The 17590-nt window shown below is 52.3% G+C and overlaps 2 protein-coding genes across 2 annotated transcripts; one reads left to right on the top strand and one right to left on the bottom strand.

Moving 5' to 3' along the window:
* Positions 1–595: 595 nt before the first annotated feature.
* EVX2 (even-skipped homeobox 2) lies at positions 596–4440 on the bottom strand. Its single transcript, XM_061434714.1, has 3 exons — positions 3794–4440; positions 2619–2896; positions 596–1315 (listed from the first exon to the last, which is right to left on the bottom strand). The coding sequence occupies exons 1-3, from the start codon at positions 4218–4220 to the stop codon at positions 596–598; spliced, it is 1425 nt and encodes a 474-aa protein (XP_061290698.1). The 5' UTR covers positions 4221–4440.
* An 8352-nt stretch (positions 4441–12792) lies between these two features.
* HOXD13 (homeobox D13) lies at positions 12793–15936 on the top strand. Its single transcript, XM_061434708.1, has 2 exons — positions 12793–13707; positions 14498–15936. The coding sequence occupies exons 1-2, from the start codon at positions 12933–12935 to the stop codon at positions 14746–14748; spliced, it is 1026 nt and encodes a 341-aa protein (XP_061290692.1). The 5' UTR covers positions 12793–12932; the 3' UTR covers positions 14749–15936.
* The last annotated feature ends 1654 nt before the right edge of the window (positions 15937–17590 follow it).

The following is a 17590-nucleotide window of genomic DNA, read 5'->3' as shown; positions in this document are numbered from 1 at the left end:
TAAGAGAAAAACTGCTACCTCCTCTACCCTCGTTTAAAGAAAATAAAAGAAAGGATGGAAGAAACACAGCAGCAGCGGGAACAACGGGGTGGATTCCGCCCCCCCCCACCCCCCCGCACACCGCACTAGCACACACCATTCCCTACTCTCTTTGTTGTGGTTTTCCGTTGCTTTTGGCCACGTGGCTCAGCCGAGAAACTAGGCCTGACGGCTTCAGCCTGGGCCCGAGACCACAGCGGACTGGTTTCGGGGGCGAGGAGATTGTCTTGGGGAGACCAAGAGCTCGGGACAGAGGCAGGAAGCGGGGTCTGGGCGACGGGAAACACACTTAAAAGGAGGGGAGGCGGCAGGGTAGAAAATACAAAAATAGAAATAATTTGAGGGGACGCAAGCCGGGCTTTCGAGCTGGCTCTTTCCCCCCAACTCGGGGCAAGTTCCCTGCGACCTCCCGCGCCGGGGCGCCCCCTGGCGAGAGCCTCAGCAGCAGGCGGAGCGCAGAGGGCACGTGGGCGCAAAGAGGGCATGGGGGGCGCTCAGGGGACTCCCGGGGCACACTCGGAGCGTCGGGCGCAGCCCCCTGGCGGCGGCGACGTAGTTATCTGGTGAGCGGCGCCTCGTCCCTCTGGTCCGGAGGGCTCACGGCGGTCTTGCTTAGCACAGCGGCTGAGTAGGGCAGAAAGCCGCTCTCAGAGCGCGGCGCCGCACCGCTGCAGCCGAAGTCCGAGCCCCCGGCGGCCCCTGCGCTGCCGCCGCCACCCCCGCTGCCCCCGCCGCCACCCCGGGAGCCCAGAGCGGCGGCGGCGGCGGCAGCGGCGGCTGCGGCCGACTGACTGCTGTGGCAACTGAGGCACGAGCAGGGTGCGGAACCGCCGCTGGGGGGCGCCCCGGCCGCCGCGGCCGAAGAGGCCGCGGCCGCCGCAGCTGCAGCAGCCGCCGCGGCCGAAGCCGCGCTGTTGAGCCCGGCGGCAGCCGCCGGCGTCTGGTAGAGGCCCGGGTGGCGGAAGCTGCACAGCAGCTCGGGGCGCGAGTAGGGATGCGAGAGGGCGCGGAAGGTGTCCAGCGGGCGGATGGAAGTGGCGAAGGGTGATGAGGCCGCGGCGGCTGCGCCGGAGGCCGCAGCCGCGGCGGCCGCGGCCGTGACACCCACGTGCGGGTAGTAGTGCAGCGGCACGTGCGAGTGGAAGGGGTAGGGCAGGCTTCCGGTGGCGGCCGCGTGCGTCATCATGTAGGTGTAGAAGCTGGGGTCGGCCGGGTGCGGCCACGACATGGCCAGACGCTGCCGCTTGTCCTTCATGCGCCGGTTCTGGAACCATACCTGTGGGGAGAGCCGCGCCGCGGCCCCAGTTAGGGAGCGCCCGGAGGCCCCAGCCCCCGCCCCGGGCCTCCCCGCCCCTCCCAGACCTCGGAATGGCCTGGCCTACGCCCCTCCGACCGGGCCGAGTCCTCTCTTCCAGCTGAGACAGTGTGAGCGGCAATGTGAAGCGCCGTAGGCACACTCTCCTCAGCGAAAATAATCTTCTTTCCTATGTCCGATTGCTGCGGCTCCTGGAGCTTCTATTCTCTAGCTTTAGACTGCGCTTCCTCGTCCCAACCCAACCTTTCCTCTCTTTCTCGCCACCCACAGGTTGCCCGGCCTCGCTGAGCACCCGTCTCTCAATCCCAGGATTTGCACGAGGATTCTAGGGCTCCTTTGAAGAGAAGCTGCCACCGCAGCTTTTGTAAAAAGTCGCCGCGTGAGGTCTTGAGTCCTCTGAGCTGTGAGGAGTTGTCCCGAGGGGCATGGGTCCGGTTCTGATATTGAAGGGATGGTTTTGTTGGAATCATTTTCTTCAAATGAATGGCGGGAACAACATCCTCTTAAACTGGGAAGGGGACTTTTCTACCCCTCCCAACACAGTATCTAATGAAGACATCATTCGTCACAACTCTAAATTAAAGAAAGCCCGACCAAACCGAAGAGAGACTTTCACACTCCTCCCCATCCCATGGAGTTTCCTCTTTTCTTTTTTTATAATGCCAGATCCTCCTTGAAGAGTTCACCAAGTCGCCCAACCTCCCGGCTATCTTTCCTGGATGTAAAATAAAATTAATCACCTAAAGAGATGTTAATAAGGACAATTTCGTTGCTCCCCCCCAGGAGCTTGCTTTCTTTCCCGTTGCCCAGGAGGAAAATGTTTAGAAAACTATTTCTCAACCCCATCGATTTTAAAAAATACACTATCTTTCTCTTTGTAACGATTTATGTGAAAAATAAACCTCCAAGATCAAAAGCAATTGAAAAGTTTCACCTCTGGTTCGTGCCAGAGCAACAAAGACCAGCTGTCTTTGCCGCCGAGGGGAAAGTGGAGCCGTGGAGAAGGGTTAGGGGCACCTGAGCACGCGCTGGGCGGAGGCGAGCATTTTCGGCATGGGCTGCGCCATTCGGAGCCCTTCCCAGGTCAGCCAGACCGGCTAGACCTTCGGATACGGCAACTGAGAAATAAATATGCCAATTCCTTTGGTGACTCTCCCCGTGGGTTTTCAGGCCCTCAGCTAAACCTAGTCGCCCAAAAAGGAGAAATAAAAATCAACCCACACACCCGGGGGAGGCTAGAACAGGCGCGTGCTGGAATCAATACCTTGATAGTGGTTTCGGGAAGGTTGAGTGCAGCAGCTAGCTCGCACCGGCGTGGCCGCGACACATAGTTCTCCCGGTAGAACTCCTTCTCCAGGCGGGCGATCTGTTCGCGGGTGAACGCCGTACGGTAGCGCCGCACCTGATCCGCGCCAGAGCCGGAGCCGCCCAGCGCCGTGCCCCCGCCGCTGCCGCCGCCGCCGCCGCCTCCATGCAGGCTGCCGAGGCCGGAGCCTGTCGCAGACGTCGTGGTGCCCGCGACTGAGCCACTCTCTGCGAACCCTGCCAAACAAACGGCCGGCAGCGCATGAGTCACTGTAGGACCGAGATCCCCGCGCTGAGGCTGCACGCGGATGGGGGAAGCCACGAGAGGAAGGCGAGGCGCTGCCTAAATTGATGGGGTCTGTCATGTTTACAAATTGCTGCCGTTAATGGAATCAATAAAGTTTGGGGAGCCCTTCATAACCAAATAATAGGAACTCAATTAAGGACGGTAGTTTTGTTTTAATAATTGGAAATTTTCAACTCAGGAGGAAAACTGGCCAAGGGGAAAAGCCTACATCTAAACTCAGTTTGGGAAGCTCTGGATTTTCCTTGATCTGGAGACCGCAGGGCAGCTTTCTGTCGGCCTCTAACCTTACTTTGACTGGCTCTGGAATTTTGTTTAAAATATTTCAAGATTCGAAAGACAGCAACAACTCAAACTGGAACCATTGAGGGGTGAACTCTACTTTTCAACTTTCTCCCGCTGACCCAAGAGGGTCTCCCAAAGGTGCCCAGCGAGGCTCCCTTGACTTATTTAGAATGCTTCCTCCGCTCGGCCTCGGGGTTCAGAGGCCGCGGAGTTCAGAGCAGCTGCCCAGGGCACCCTTCCCCCGGACAGACTCAGTGGATGGCTCGGGGTCGATCGGCTCGCACGGGCGTTTAGACCCGCAAGCGGAAAACCTTTTCTCCGACTTAGGAGCGAGGGCAGGCCGTAGGCCTGCGTCTCTCTGGGAGGCTCAAGGAGCAGAGCCGGAGGGCACGGTCCCACGCCTGCGTCCCGCCCCCGCCCGAACCAGCTCGGTGCAGCTTGCTGCAGAGGGTCGGAGAGGGGCAAAGGCACCACGAAGGGCCCGCAGGGCAGCGAAGGAACAGAGAGAATGGGACTGGAGAGCGCGGCGCGGGCAGCGCGATTACCTTTGCCATTGTTTTCCTTGAGCGGAACCGCTCCGAGGCCGCCAGGGGAGCGCAGCGCCGAGCAGCCCACCTCCACGTCGCTGCTCATGTCTGCCTCGGCGGCCGCCTCTGAATAATGACCCGGCTTTTTTCGGCCCTCCGCGGCAGACGCGATTTCGGAGGAGACGGTGCTTTCGCTGCTCGGGTGCTGCAGGTTGAACAAAGTGTCTATTTCGAATTTGCCCTTGGCAGGGAGGTCTCCCAAAGCGCTGTGCAGGGGGGCGGACGGCAGGCGCGGGCTGAGGCGAGCCGGGTGCTGCGAATTTTCCAGGGCCTCAAGCACAGCATTGCCAGCCGAGTCGGACAAATTGGAGAATCTCTTGCCGGTCGTAGGGCTGTGCAGCCCTCTCTCCATCAGAATCATCTCTTTTCTTATTCTTTCCATCATTTCAGCTTTCTAAAAAATGTCACAGTGGCCCGGCTGTCCCGTCCTAATGATGGGCTGCGCCGAGGGCTAATTCTCATTCAGCCCCAGCGAGCGCCTCTAAATATTATTATCTCTTTTGGAGGGAGGCGGAAAAATTGTGGGATGCCAGAGCGAGGGAATGACTGGTCAAAATGACCCATACATCCTTCCGAGCCCGAGATGTCATTCATCAAAAAGTAGCGCTCGCTCGTCATTAAGGTACGAATGACGCTGTTCGAATAATCATTTATTGTAACAGGTTTATAAGCAAATAAATACACGTTCCTGTCAGTGGGTAATGAAGGCGGCTTCAGAGCAGACAAATAGATCCAGGTAGGAGGCGAGAAGAGACAAGAAGTGAGGAGGAAGTCTCCGGTCCTTTGCCCGCTCAGAGCCGGTTCTGCTCGCCCGGGGGTTTGGCCTCGGGGGTGAAATTGACAGTCTGATTAATAGAGCGCGCCGCGGCACATTTCCCCCTTCATTTAGGGGCATCATTACGCTCTCAGTTTGCTGGGTTGCCCCTTAGGTCCTAATCATGCAGCGCCTTCCTCATTTTTCCTCGGACATAGATACGTGTTAAATAATAGATAATGCTTTGATTTTCCAGAGTAGATCGTCGGGAAGTGGTTTTTTTTTTTTTTTTTTTTTTTTACATTTACAAGAGGGAGGGGGGACAAGGGGGAGGATGTTGGAAGAGTTGCGTAAGGAGAAGACCTTGCGCTCCTGTCTGGATTACTTATCTTTAGAATTTCAGAACCAAATATGTGTTTTATTTAACAAATAGGACGCCGAGTTCTCTCCCTCCCCACTTCATCTCAGCCTGGCTGCTCTCCTCCCACCCCAGAAGGGAGAGAGGGAGAGAGAGAATCTCCTAGAGTTTTGAAAGCACTTCAGTGCTACGTGGCTGGGGAGGTGCGTTGGGCCCGCGCCTCCAAACGGAAATCATTAGGTCCTCTCAGATTTTTTAACACCGTTTGCAGAGTGAGTTCTGAACTTGAAGTCCCGGGTTTTTCACTTTTATAATCCTGCTGATGGATAGGCTTCTCGCCTACGCATTTTCCCTGGGGGAAATGAACTCGGCTGGACGATTTCATAGCAGAATTCTACAGCTAACTTTAAACACAGTCGCAATTTACAGCGCCATATGGGCGGCCCCAATTCCACTTTTACGTTGCCAGCTTTCCCCCAACCCCTTCTCACATCGAATTATTTGTGGCAAAGTCGCTGGATTTCGAGGTCAAAGATGAGAAAAAACAGTCTTGGTTCCCTTCCCTACCATCCTCCTGCCCTCTCTTTCCCACTGTGCCCTTCTTCTTTCTCGCCTTCCTCCCTTCTCCCGCCCCAGCCCCTTACCTGTGGCCTCGGATAATCTCTGCACTGGGTCTGCGCGCGAAAAATCGCGGACTAGCCTTGCCGCTGCTCCTCGCGACCTGAGCTTGGCGGCTGAGCCTCTTGGTGATAACTTTGATGGTCATAATGACGCTGGAGGCAACCATTTTAACGAAGATCAATCTTCACCCAAGGCCGTTGCGCGTCTCCTCCCTCGCTTGCGCGCCACGGTGCTCGGACCCCCAACTAGCTGTACAAGTCCACCTACCAGCTGCCCAGGGGGAGAGGTCCACGACCGCAGGCAGGAACAAGGGCGGATAGAGACAAGACCGGGATATCGGCCTGTGGAGCTTCCAAAGAGGCGGAGAGACCCTGGCAATCTGGGGGCTAGTCTCGGGTCCTGCATCCCCGCCTTACCGCCAACCCAGACCCCAACCCAGACCCCCCCCCCCATTTCCTCCCTGCCGCCACACCCAGGACCTAGGGGGTGCGTTAGGGGCAAACCCGAGATCTATTTGCCCATCTCTCTGTTGGCGCTTTCCTTTTAACCTTGTATCCATTGGGGGAGTCAGGAATGTAAGAGGAGACGAAGTGTGAAATATATTTATATACATTTATACACACAGTCAATGCCAAAAGTTTCTCTCCTGTTCCCCTTGGCACCAACTTAAACGCGAGCTTTGCTTCGAAAATCAATCCCACCTCTTTAAGGTTATAAACGGAATTCTACCCCCAAAGGTGAAAAATGGAAAGCTGGAGCACCTGCCTGGTGGCTGGGGAGGTGAGAGGTGGGAAGCAAAGTGAGAGTCGGGAGTTCGGAGGAAGACATCATCCGCTTCCACCTCGGCCCCTGCCCCAGAGGCCACCTGATTCCAAGCACTATGAGCCCTTCTCGCGCTAGCTTTCAGGCCATTAACGTGGTCCGAGCTCAGCCGAGCGGATGCCCCCACCTTTCCTTCCCTGCTCCATAGTCCGGGTGCCCAGTTTCACAATCTCTGGCAGGCCGCGCCCAGAGGAGGGGGGCTGTCCCAGGAACTTGGGAAGTGTTCCCCCTAGTCCCACTTAGCTTTGGGGACTGAACGGGACACTTCGGTCCAGGCTCTGGTCCGTGGGCGGGTCAAGGCCCTGGCAGAGGGTGGGATCCGCGGAGGAGCGACTTAAGCGGAAGTCACGAATGTCTTTATTGCTGTCGTTTGGCGCCCCCGTCTGTTTTCCTAGCGGTTTCAGCGGCTGTGAGCTACTTTCAATCGCAGGAACCGCCGCTGGGTGGCTGGGTCGCAGCCCCTTTCTCCTTCACCCCGTGGGTGGGTCTCCAACTTCTTCCCTTCCTGTGGGACCCTTCGGCTCTAGTGCCAAAGCCTGTGGCAAACCGTACCTCAGTCTGATGGAAAGGGAGAACACCATTTCTTGGCGACACCTTCATTTATTAGTGGTTTTGAAAACTATTTTGCACATTTTAAATAACACTAATATTGCTATTCTAGCACGTTTATTATGAAAAGTACATTCGATACCATGTCAGGAAAACTCTTCACACTAAAAGACACCTATAATTGTTCATGAAGTCCGTTTAGCAGACAGTGTTTCATGGGAGACACTGAACATTCCAATATTTAATGTCCCTTAATTTATTTAGATTTCACATTTACTAGTAGTAGTAATACTGGCCGACCTGTATGGAGCTTTACTCTGAAATTACAAGTGCTTTTTACATATATTAGCTCCTCTAAAACTCACAACTATAGAAATTGATTCTATTACTATCCCTTTTTCAGAGATGAGAACCTTTCTACATGGAGGTTAGACAACTTGCTTGTGATTTAAGTTATCGCTGATCGCATCCAAATATACTGTATTATAAAGCTTTGGGCAGCATTTTTGGTTGGTTCTTTTATTTTGCATGTGTCTTCTTTAAATATAGGCCTACCTCAAAAACATTTAGTCTGTATAGAGGTAGTGAGAAGACTGACACAATTCTGTTGAGGGTTATTATTGAAATGCCCAAACCTTGCACCTCTGGAATGTCCAGGCTGAGACTGGGTACGGCCTGTCAAAAGCCCCTGGTTTTCAGACACACCCTCCAGGCCACCAGGACTCCCTACTCACTACCAAGGCACAAGACTCACTCACTCAAAAATAAAAGTCAACCCATGCCCGCACGGTTTGGCAGGAATTTTTAAGACGCGTTGGGGGTGAGGGTTCAGGAAGGCTTTCTCCAAAAGGACTGAAAAGCACTTTTTGCTCCAAAGGAGGAATTACATGAAAGAGGCCTAAATTTGTTGTTGTTGTTGTTAGGCCTCCAGACTAAATATCTGTTTCTTGAGCAGTGGCGGGTCCTGCGAGGTGAAGTGGTAAACACTTTCGGCTTACGACTGAAGGTAATGAAAATGTGTGCAGGCTGTCCGAAGGGTGAAGGGTACCCGTAGAGCCCGAGATGCCGTGGAGCCCCCAAAACCTCTCTGGGGCCTGTCTCCTGACTTCGGAGGAAGACTCCTAGCGAACGGGGCTCAAAACTGGCAGGTCCACAGCGGGACGCAAGCCCTCTCCAGGACAGGGGCCGCTGGGTGGAGGGGGAGAGCAGGACGGCTAGGTCCTGGGCTTCGATCTCCGGGTACATTTTCTTTAGGCTTAATGCCGCTGCCACGGCTCGGGGGTTTCGGTTTATTAGCAAAGATGTGGGTCTGGCGACTCCAGCGCGGACTCTGTAACTGGCAAACTTTTGCTGCCGTCCCTCTGCAGGCCGGCCTCGCGCTCTCCCTCCCGGGCCTCTCTGGCTGCGTCTATTTCTTCTTCTCTTTTCTCCTACAATCCTGCGCCCACTGGACCGCCTTGGGTGGGGACTGGGAGGGTATTTTCTCCCTGGACTCCTGGACTAACACGACTCGCTGCCTGCCTGAAGCCCGCGCGCCCTCCGACGCGACAGGAAAACTTGCAGGGACATCTAGCGCCGGACCTGGGGAACTGCGCGCGGTCCAGCCGGGAAGCTAAGCCGCATCACTTACTCTTCCGCCTCCTTCCCTTCTCCTCCTCCCCGCCCCCCACCCCAACCCCCGCCCCTTCGTGGTTAGGCATTTCCCTACACTTCATCCCTTCGTTCTGTCGATGACCACAAGTGGATTTCCCACAGGGACAGCGGGGCTCTGCGGAATGCGGGGGAGGAAGGAGAGACAGAGAGACTTACTTATTTTCTTTCATCTCAAAGGGCCGACAGAGTGAGCACTTACTGGACTTCAGTTACTGATACTGCTGGAGAAGTATTCCAAGGACAACCTCACACCTTGAGTTGTCGGACAAAACAGGGGAAGATGGTTTGCAGGCCCTGCGGGCGGCGGCGGGGCGGGGGGGGGGGGGGCGGGCAACAAGTTATCCGGTTCTTCCTCCAGCTCTGCACCCACGCTGCGGCGTCCCCTTCGTAGTGAGGTTAGTGCTTCTGTGAGAGGGAAGACTCTCCCTGTGCTTAATTCCCTCCAGGACTGGAGGAGCCCACCGCCCTGCGGGAGGTAAACCTGGTTTCACCAAATAACACTTCGGTTTGAAGCGGTTTTTTGTTGTTGTTGCAAACAATTTACATTTAATAAAGCCTGTGTTGTTAAATTCAAACGGAATACATCTCAGACACAGAAAGTGCCTAAACTCAGGATTCCGCTGTCTCATTTTTGCTAACGACCCCTTTCTTTACCCCGGGTTTGTTGTTGTTTTTAATCCTTTCGATATTTCCAGCCTGAGTGAAACTGAGTATTGCCTGCAGAGGGAAATTAGCTCCAAAGTTGGCAGAGCACAGACTTGGTCTTAACCAAGAACTGTCCAGCCTGTTCCACTGGATTTAAGACTTTACTTTGGAATTAAGACTATTTCTACGCTGCAGTTTTGGCTTCTTACAGGTTAATTAGGGTGGTGTCCTGCACTTTCTGGTGTGGCCATCAAAGAAAACATTTTCAAAGTAGTTCCTGCGACTCCATTCTGTTAGGACCAGGTTATTGTTGTAATGGCCACCGATTAAGTGCTTAATTGAGCTCGATGCTTTCTTGGCGAGGGGGGGAACTTATGTTCTTCAATAAATCTAAATTGCAGCCTGTATCTACCCATTCCCCAGTCCAGGACAGGGACATGATCTGAAATATCAGCCACAAGGAGGAAAAAAGAGGATGTGACTTCCAGAACAGCATCAATTCCCAAAAAAGAGTGTTTGGGCAGGCTAAGGAGGGAAAGGAGCAAGTGGGAGAGGAGAGCAGGGCTTTGGTCAATGAAGGGCCATCTTGAGTTTCTCGCCAAAATCAGGAAAGATGGCAAAACTGGTTTCAGTGAATAACTGCACATCAGTTTTTGGAGACTGCAAAGATTTTCATGTAACAAAGACTATTTCTGTTGTTAAAGCCCCAACATAATACACCCCCTCAACATACACATACAATCTGTGCTCCTGGCCAGCTAAAGAAAAAATTTCCCATGAAGTTTAAACCTAAAATCAGCTTGGATACAGGGTATACAGGATATACAAGTTAAATGAAATGTTTCTGCAAGTTCAGCCTCAAAATTCCTCCACTACCTACCACTCTGAGTTGTAAACTGTGTGTCATCTTAGTTCATAAACAGAGCAGCCCTGACTTTGCCTGGTACTCAACCACAGCCCCATGATCTAATAGCAGAAGTTGCCCTGGGGTGCTGGGTTTAGGGGGCCTTCACAGGATCAAGTCAGAACCTCCTTCCTAAGGGGAATCCCCTCCTCCAGGGCCAGGATCTAGAAAGCTGTACTGGAAGAGAATACAACTACAGAATAGCAAGAGGCTAGGCTTATTGTTCAAAACCTCCCTGGTCTCTGAATATCCACTGGCTAGGATGGGTAGAGTAACTCCATGTCTTGCCAGAGTTCCACAAGGAAACTAGAGACATGGCCACCATTGAGAAGTGTCTTTCACAGAGCATTAATTCAGACTTTGCTTCCAGTCCTGAACAAATTACTTTGCTGCATGGACAATTAAGCCAAAAATGAGGGACTGTCTGAAATCAGAAAAACTTGACAAGTCCTTCCTTCTCATCTTAATGTCATTTTCCTCATTTTTAAGCATATAATCAGTCATTAATATGTATTAACAGATAAAAATGGAACAGAAATTCCAGAACTCAAAATCACAGTGATATTTAGTTTTAAGAGGCTGAAAGTTCGTTGGTTCTAGTTACGTTTTAGAAATATTTTGACAAATTTGTTGAGGTCACAGAAAAAATTTTTTCAAGTATCTACATGTTTTCCCTCTCTGAGAAAAAGAAAAGGATACAAAGGAAAAATAAGAGCATTTCAGGGCGGCCTCCATGATTGGTTTGGTAATGATATTGTTGGGTAAAGAGACCCTAGCCAAACTCTTCCAAAAAGTCAGCAACCTTGTTACCTGGCTCTGGCTGGTATTAAACAAACAAACAAAAAATCCAGCTTCTCTTGCTAACTTCTGCCTTCTCTCAAGTAGCCAAAATTGTTCTCACCAGCAGAGTTACAGTCCCTACAATTTTCTGCAGAGGCTTAGGCCCCTCCTGTCTCGAATTGATCATGAACATGTCTAAGACTTCAAAAAGGTCAAGTCTCCTGCTTTTCCTTTCCAGCGCCCCTCTCATAACTTTCCCCTTTATTTGAGCCTTTTATGGTTACTGCGTTTTGCGTGTCAACACTCCCAACACCACCAGCCCACCCTGCGATGTCTGACCAGGCCCAAGACGGCCTCCCTGGCTCTTTTGCTTGCCCCATCCGGGTCCTGTCTTGGTCCAGAAAGAACAGGGCTAGGTGACAGGCTGGCCTCACCAATCACAGGCTCGTGGAAGCGATTTTCTTGGAAATGGGCTGGCCTGGGGAGCTAATCCTACAGAACAAAATGGGCTCGCTCTGAGGGCTCTCCCACACACTCCAATATCCTCGGCTCATTAGATGTAACGTTGCTTCTAAAGTGGATCCTTAAATTTGCCACAGGACTCACACCAGACAATGGCTAAGATGGTGGATGATGGGTTGGGATTCTGTGGCCGAGTAATGGAAGGAAGTGTTGAAAAGGCTTCAGGGTTGTGATCCCCGCACCCTGGCAGGGCTGTCTGGGGCCCGCTCTACCCCCTCGAAGTCAGACCCTGTTGCTTTGGGCTGTTCCCACTACAAGCCCCAAGTTTGCTTGGGAAAAACACTCTCTTAATCTGCCCCTCTCGATTCTCTGCAGTTGGCAGCTAGGAAAAGAAAGCGAAACAAAGGTCCCTGGGAAAGTGAAGTTTTCAATTAATTGGTGTGAGTAACGGGCGGGGGTGGGTGGTGGCTGCAAAATGCATGAGGCAGTTCGGCTGCAGGGCGAGGCGCAGAAGTTTCCAGGAGGGCGGCAGAGAAGCTTTCTGCGGACCCGGGGAGGCTGCGCGAGGGCTCGGGAGCCCAGCTCAGGAGGCGACTCCCGGCTGGCTTGACTGTAGAGGCGAATAGCGTGGACCAGGCTTCCGGACTTTTCTCGGGTTCGCCGCTCCGAGGACCGGTCTTTCGTCCGCTTGATTTATTTGTAAGTCTCTGCCTCCCGCCCGCAGGGCGGCTTCGTGGGCATTTTCCGGGTGGACAGTGTGTGCAAACTGGGGCGGAGGGGGTTGTGCTTCAATTGGTCTTAATTCGGAGGATCGCCTGGGAGAACTTGCATTAAAAGCCTTCGCCCTGTAACAACGCGCAAGGTAGGGAAAATTAGCTCCCTCGGGTTTGGGGTCTAGGTCAGCTAATCCCAGGCATTAAGCAACAGGATCAAAACCCGTCTGTTTTCACATCATTCTGATCATCTCTGTCCTTTGCCTTCATTTAGTTGTGCAGCTCAGGAAGCCGAGGAGAGGTGGCAAAAACAGCCGTGGCCGAGACAAGGCGCAGGCCTCGGCGCCCGCCTCGGTCGCAGACAGGGCCCAGGATGGGCGGTCGCGCAATCAGCTCGTGGGGGTGGCTGCGCCGCAAACGCCTGAGTCCGGGGGCGGGCGGAAAGGGGCGGTGGGCTGCACAAGAGCTGGGGAGGGGTAGGGGCCTGGGTGGGTGGGTCCCGGGCCCCAGCCGGGAGCCAGGCTCTCCTGCGCCCCCCATTCCCACGTGGCCCCGCGCAGCCAATGGCACGGCCCCGAGCGGGAGCCCTCGGGGAGGGAGGCGGCCCCCCGACCGGCCCAGGCCCCCTCCCAACCTGAACTTCGTTTTTATAAACGTCCCGCGATGAGCTAACCTGTTGGAGGGCGGGCGGGCGGGAGGCGGGAGGCTCTCAGAGGGAGAGAGGGCGAGAGGAAGAGGGCGGGAGCGAGAGAACAGGAGAGAAAGGAGAGGGAGGAGGCGCGCAGCGCCATGGTGTCCTGCACGGGGCCGGGGCCGGGGCCGGGCCGGGCCGGGCCATGAGCCGTGCCGCGAGCTGGGACATGGACGGGCTGCGGGCGGACGGCGGGGCCGGCGGGGCGGCCCCGGCCTCCTCGTCCTCCTCCTCCTCTGTGGCGGCAGCGGCGCCGGGCCAGTGTCGCGGCTTCCTCTCGGCGCCAGTGTTCGCCGGCACACACTCTGGGCGCGCTGCGGCCGCGGCGGCGGCAGCGGCGGCGGCCGCGGCGGCGGCCTCAGGCTTCGCATACCCGGGGACCTCTGAACGCGCGGGCTCCGCCTCGTCGTCGTCATCTTCGGCTGTGGTCGCGGCGCGCCCGGAGGCGCCCTCCGCCAAAGAGTGCCCGGCGCCCGGCGCAGCTGCTGCAGCGCCCCCGGGCGCCCCAGCCCTGGGTTACGGCTACCACTTCGGCAACGGCTACTATAGCTGCCGCATGTCGCACGGCGTGGGCTTACAGCAGAATGCTCTCAAGTCGTCGCCGCACGCCTCGCTGGGAGGCTTCCCGGTGGAGAAGTACATGGACGTGTCGGGCCTGGCAAGCAGCAGCGTACCAGCCAACGAGGTGCCCGCGCGAGCCAAGGAGGTGTCTTTCTATCAGGGCTACACGAGTCCCTACCAGCATGTGCCCGGCTACATCGACATGGTGTCTACCTTCGGCTCCGGGGAGCCTCGGCACGAGGCGTACATCTCCATGGAAGGCTACCAGTCTTGGACGCTGGCCAACGGGTGGAACAGCCAGGTGTACTGCGCCAAGGACCAGCCACAGGGCTCTCACTTTTGGAAGTCATCCTTTCCAGGTAGGGACGTTGGGAAAGGGAAAAGGGCAAGAGGGAGAAATGCAGGGAGGGAGGTAGAGGAAGAGAGAAAGAAGGAAAAGAAAGGACTGGGAGTCTGCGCCCCTACTTGGGAATTGAGTGCCTGTCCTCCTCCCCCAACCGCGGTTAAACCCAGTGGAACAGTTTGTGTGAAATCTGTAAATTCATCCCTTGATTAAACTGACTCTCTTACAACCCTTTTCTTCCTGTGTGTGGGCATAGGCCTATTTTTCTCCTAAAGTTGAAGGTCTTTGCTGCCCTTTGCCCAGGCCTTGGCCCTTCCTCCCCAAAGAGGTGTCATGAAGTTGAGCCCCACTTTCCAAGGACATGAATGCCCCAGAATGCCACTAAAGCTTCCAAGAGCTCACAAGTTCCAAGGAACACAAGAAATCAAAGTCTGAACAAACAGCCTGGGCTTTTTCTTAAGTCTATGTATGTTCGTATGTTTGCAACCAGCATTTGCAGAAACTGTCCTTAGGAGAGCCCCCAACAACCACACCATAAAATCGCAGGCTTGTTAAGATGCCGGTGTAAGAAACCATGATGATCCATCAAATTGGCCTTCACTTTGAAGTGTAAATAATCTTTCTTTAATAATGTGTAAATAAAATGTCTGTATAAATAATAATAAAATGTAAACAGCCTGGCTTTCTTCATTCTCTATACCCTCTCCAAGTCTACACACACAGTCCCCAGCTGTGTGCTCCATATATCCCCATCTAATTTTTCCCGTGCTGTTTTTTTTGTTTTTTTTTTGTTTTTTAAATACCAGGGGATGTGGCTCTAAATCAGCCAGACATGTGTGTCTACCGTCGGGGGAGAAAGAAGAGGGTGCCCTACACCAAACTGCAGCTCAAAGAACTGGAGAACGAGTACGCCGTTAACAAGTTCATTAACAAGGACAAGCGGCGGCGAATCTCGGCTGCCACGAACCTATCTGAGAGACAAGTGACCATTTGGTTTCAGAACCGAAGAGTGAAAGACAAGAAAATCGTCTCCAAGCTCAAAGACACTGTCTCCTGATGTGGGCCAGATTGGCCACAGAGTTTAAATGCTTTCAGTTGCCTCCAAAAGACTTTTGGAAAGACTTGAATATGTATTTAATTCCCCCAATCCCCTGCCAGTGATGGCAAATTTTGTGAATTGTTTTTCTCTTTTCCCCTTATCTGGCTCTAAAACCTTTTGCTGCCCAACCTTTGTACTTCTGTTTCTTTCTTATTATTGATTTTGCTCTTGTCTAGGTTTATTTTTTATGACTTTTTAATGTTCTGTTTCTCCCTCCAGGCCAGTATAAAGGACTTGAAGTATTTTTGAATAATCCCCCCAAATGAATTTCAGAAGTGCCATTCTGATTTTAGGGTTTTATTTTTTAAATCGCTCTTTATGCCTATTTCCAGCATTTACTATCTTCATAATCCATTAGGGCAGAAGGATTTGGATTTGCAGTCATTCATATCCTGTGATTGGGTAATTGAATCATTAGCTCTCAGCAGTCACCCTGGGGCAAATGGAAACAGCTCTGGGCAAGCAGTATTCTAGGGTCCTTGGGACAGTCTGAAAACAGGAGGCTGGAGGTACTGTGATGGCTTTTAAAGCAGCTGCCTTATTAAATAGGGTTTGTATCAATAGTGGAGTGAAGACAATCTTTCCAACATTGGGTCGTTTGCTGTTGTATGTGTACAATACGCCCTGTAGATTTGTGCTTTTATAATCTTTAATTTGGAAATAATGTGTCTTCATGGATGCTTTCATTTCTCTAGACAGAGATATTTAAATGTCTGCAATTCGCAGAGTGACCCATGGATGGTATAAGTGCATTCCCTCTCCTTGGCCTCCAATTTGTGGGGCTAGAATTGAGGCCATCTTCTAAGTTCCCTTAAAGAGGTTTGAATCGATGTGGCCATGGGTGGGAACTTTAATCCAGAACCCAGTGAAGAACTTGACTGAACAAATGTATTGGGCTCTTTTGGAGCTTAAAGCATCTAACAAATGTGGGAAATGTGGAGCTCTGAAGTCCAGGAAGAAAAAAATAAAAGATGTCTCTGAAAATGAAGATAAATAACTACTTTTAAAGTGCTGCATATTTATACAACTGAGATTATTTTTGTAGATGCAATGTCTGTGAGCTGAGACACATGGGCAGTGCTTCAGGCATTTAAAAATCACTTTTTACTCCTAGGGAGATGCAAATAAACAGAACTCTCTTGTTTATTCTGAGTCTTTATACATTAGTTTTCTTTTTCCAAGCTCTTGTTGCCTCTAGAAACTGTTCTTATTTATTATAAAATCTTGTTATCCCAAATGCCATGGTTCCCTGTAGATGAAGGAAATGCAACACCAGTTCTGGTCTCTAAAACCTCCAGGCTCTGCACTTCCATCATCCTTTTCCCCTCCTTTTCCGTGGCTTTAACATAAATAGTGATATCTTTAAATTAGGATATAATTTGTGGTGTCTAAAATTATATTTTTCTACCAGACCAGCTTTAAAAAAGTCCCCAATAAAATTCTACTTCTCTTTGAAAAGAAAATTATCAGTTTATTCAAATGGCTTTATTTTTTAAACCAATATAATATATATGTGCTCGGGTTGGCGATTTTCTTCCTAGAAAGGCTGTTATAAATATCTATTCTAGGAAGGTCTTGAAATTAGTCATATCCATATTTGGAAACTGAAAAAGAAACATTTCAGGCTTATCCCTTATCGCTTTCTCCCGGCAGTCTGCATACAGCAGTTGAAGGCTGAAACCATAATTATACACCCTAAACCTCTAGACGCAATTTTTAGGCACTAGGAACTTTATTTCTGAGGGCTTTTTGCCACTCAGGGAAATGGCCGCTAAGGAACTGGATGCCTCCTCGTTGTTAGCGCCCGGGCTCAATGATTTCAATGGCTGCTAACTTTTTGGTATGCGAGTTAAATATAGTTGTTTAAAACCTCACACAATATGTAAACTCTTCTAGTGGGAGAATTTCCCTATGGATCTGCCAGAGAAAACTCAGAGACCCAAAGTTTAGAGCTACTTTCGTTTTCTCCGCATCGGCTTGATTTTCACCGCCCCCCCCCCCCCCCAATATCTTGCAACCGACTGCGAGCAGGCAACTTCTTTTTAATTGAGAGACAGGCAGACAGGAGCAGAGACAGAGAGTAAAGGAAAAGTGACCACGATTCAATCTCTCAAGAAGAAATAACCCCTGAAAATGGGGCCACACCGTCCTGACGTTCCACTTCGGTTAGAGTCACTAACGTATTTCTCTTTTTCTCACAAGATGTGTTTTTATTTAAAATGGGCCTGTTTCCCTTCTCCATCGTCGTTCCTCTCCCCTTCTTTTCTTTTTGTAAATTCCAGACTCCACAACCGCACCCCATCTCCCAGGTCCATTTCTCAGGTTTCCTGCCGTGGATGGTAGGGAGGGTTGCCTCGAGGTTTTCCTTTCATCTGTAGTTCGCTGGTCAATTTTCCCCGCCTAAGAGAAACAGGAGGATTGCTGAAGATGAAAACTGCGTTCAAACGCTCTCCAGTGGAATTTGAATTGACGGCTAAATCAATAACAGATGAAGACTTTGTTATTTATATGCATTCCTTTTATATTCCGAATTGAGCGGAGCCGATCAACGGCCGGAGGGGTGATAGGGAGACCCACGAGGCAAACGGAGGAAGCTTCGGGGAGAGGCCTTTGCTGCGGGTGGAGACTGAAAGGCCACCGGCAGAGCGCCTCCAAAACCTGGCAGGTTTCGAGCGCCGCCGGTGGAGAATCGAGGCCCCCGCGTCTACGCGCGATCCAAGAGGCGAAGAAGACTTCGGAGCTGGGACTTACCGCCAAAGGGGCGGCCGCGACCCTTCCCAGTCTCTGGCAGCCATCCGGA

The sequence above is a fragment of the Bos javanicus genome, chromosome 2 (assembly GCF_032452875.1).
Source record: "Bos javanicus breed banteng chromosome 2, ARS-OSU_banteng_1.0, whole genome shotgun sequence".
Lineage (NCBI taxonomy): Eukaryota > Metazoa > Chordata > Mammalia > Artiodactyla > Bovidae > Bos > Bos javanicus.
This window is presented reverse-complemented; position numbering and strand designations above follow the sequence as displayed.

Bases quoted from the DNA above. Each gene is read 5' to 3' on its own strand.
- EVX2 (XM_061434714.1), bottom strand. From the start codon at position 4,220: ATGATGGAAAGAATAAGAAAAGAGATGATTCTGATGGAGAGAGGGCTG. The intron at 2,897-3,793 runs GTAATCGCGCTG...TTTGTTTGGCAG, and splicing joins CAAGGAAAACAATGGCAAAG to GGTTCGCAGAGAGTGGCTCA. The intron at 1,316-2,618 runs GTATTGATTCCA...CTCTCCCCACAG, and splicing joins TTCCCGAAACCACTATCAAG to GTATGGTTCCAGAACCGGCG.
- HOXD13 (XM_061434708.1), top strand. From the start codon at position 12,933: ATGAGCCGTGCCGCGAGCTGGGACATGGACGGGCTGCGGGCGGACGGC. The intron at 13,708-14,497 runs GTAGGGACGTTG...TTTAAATACCAG, and splicing joins TTGGAAGTCATCCTTTCCAG to GGGATGTGGCTCTAAATCAG.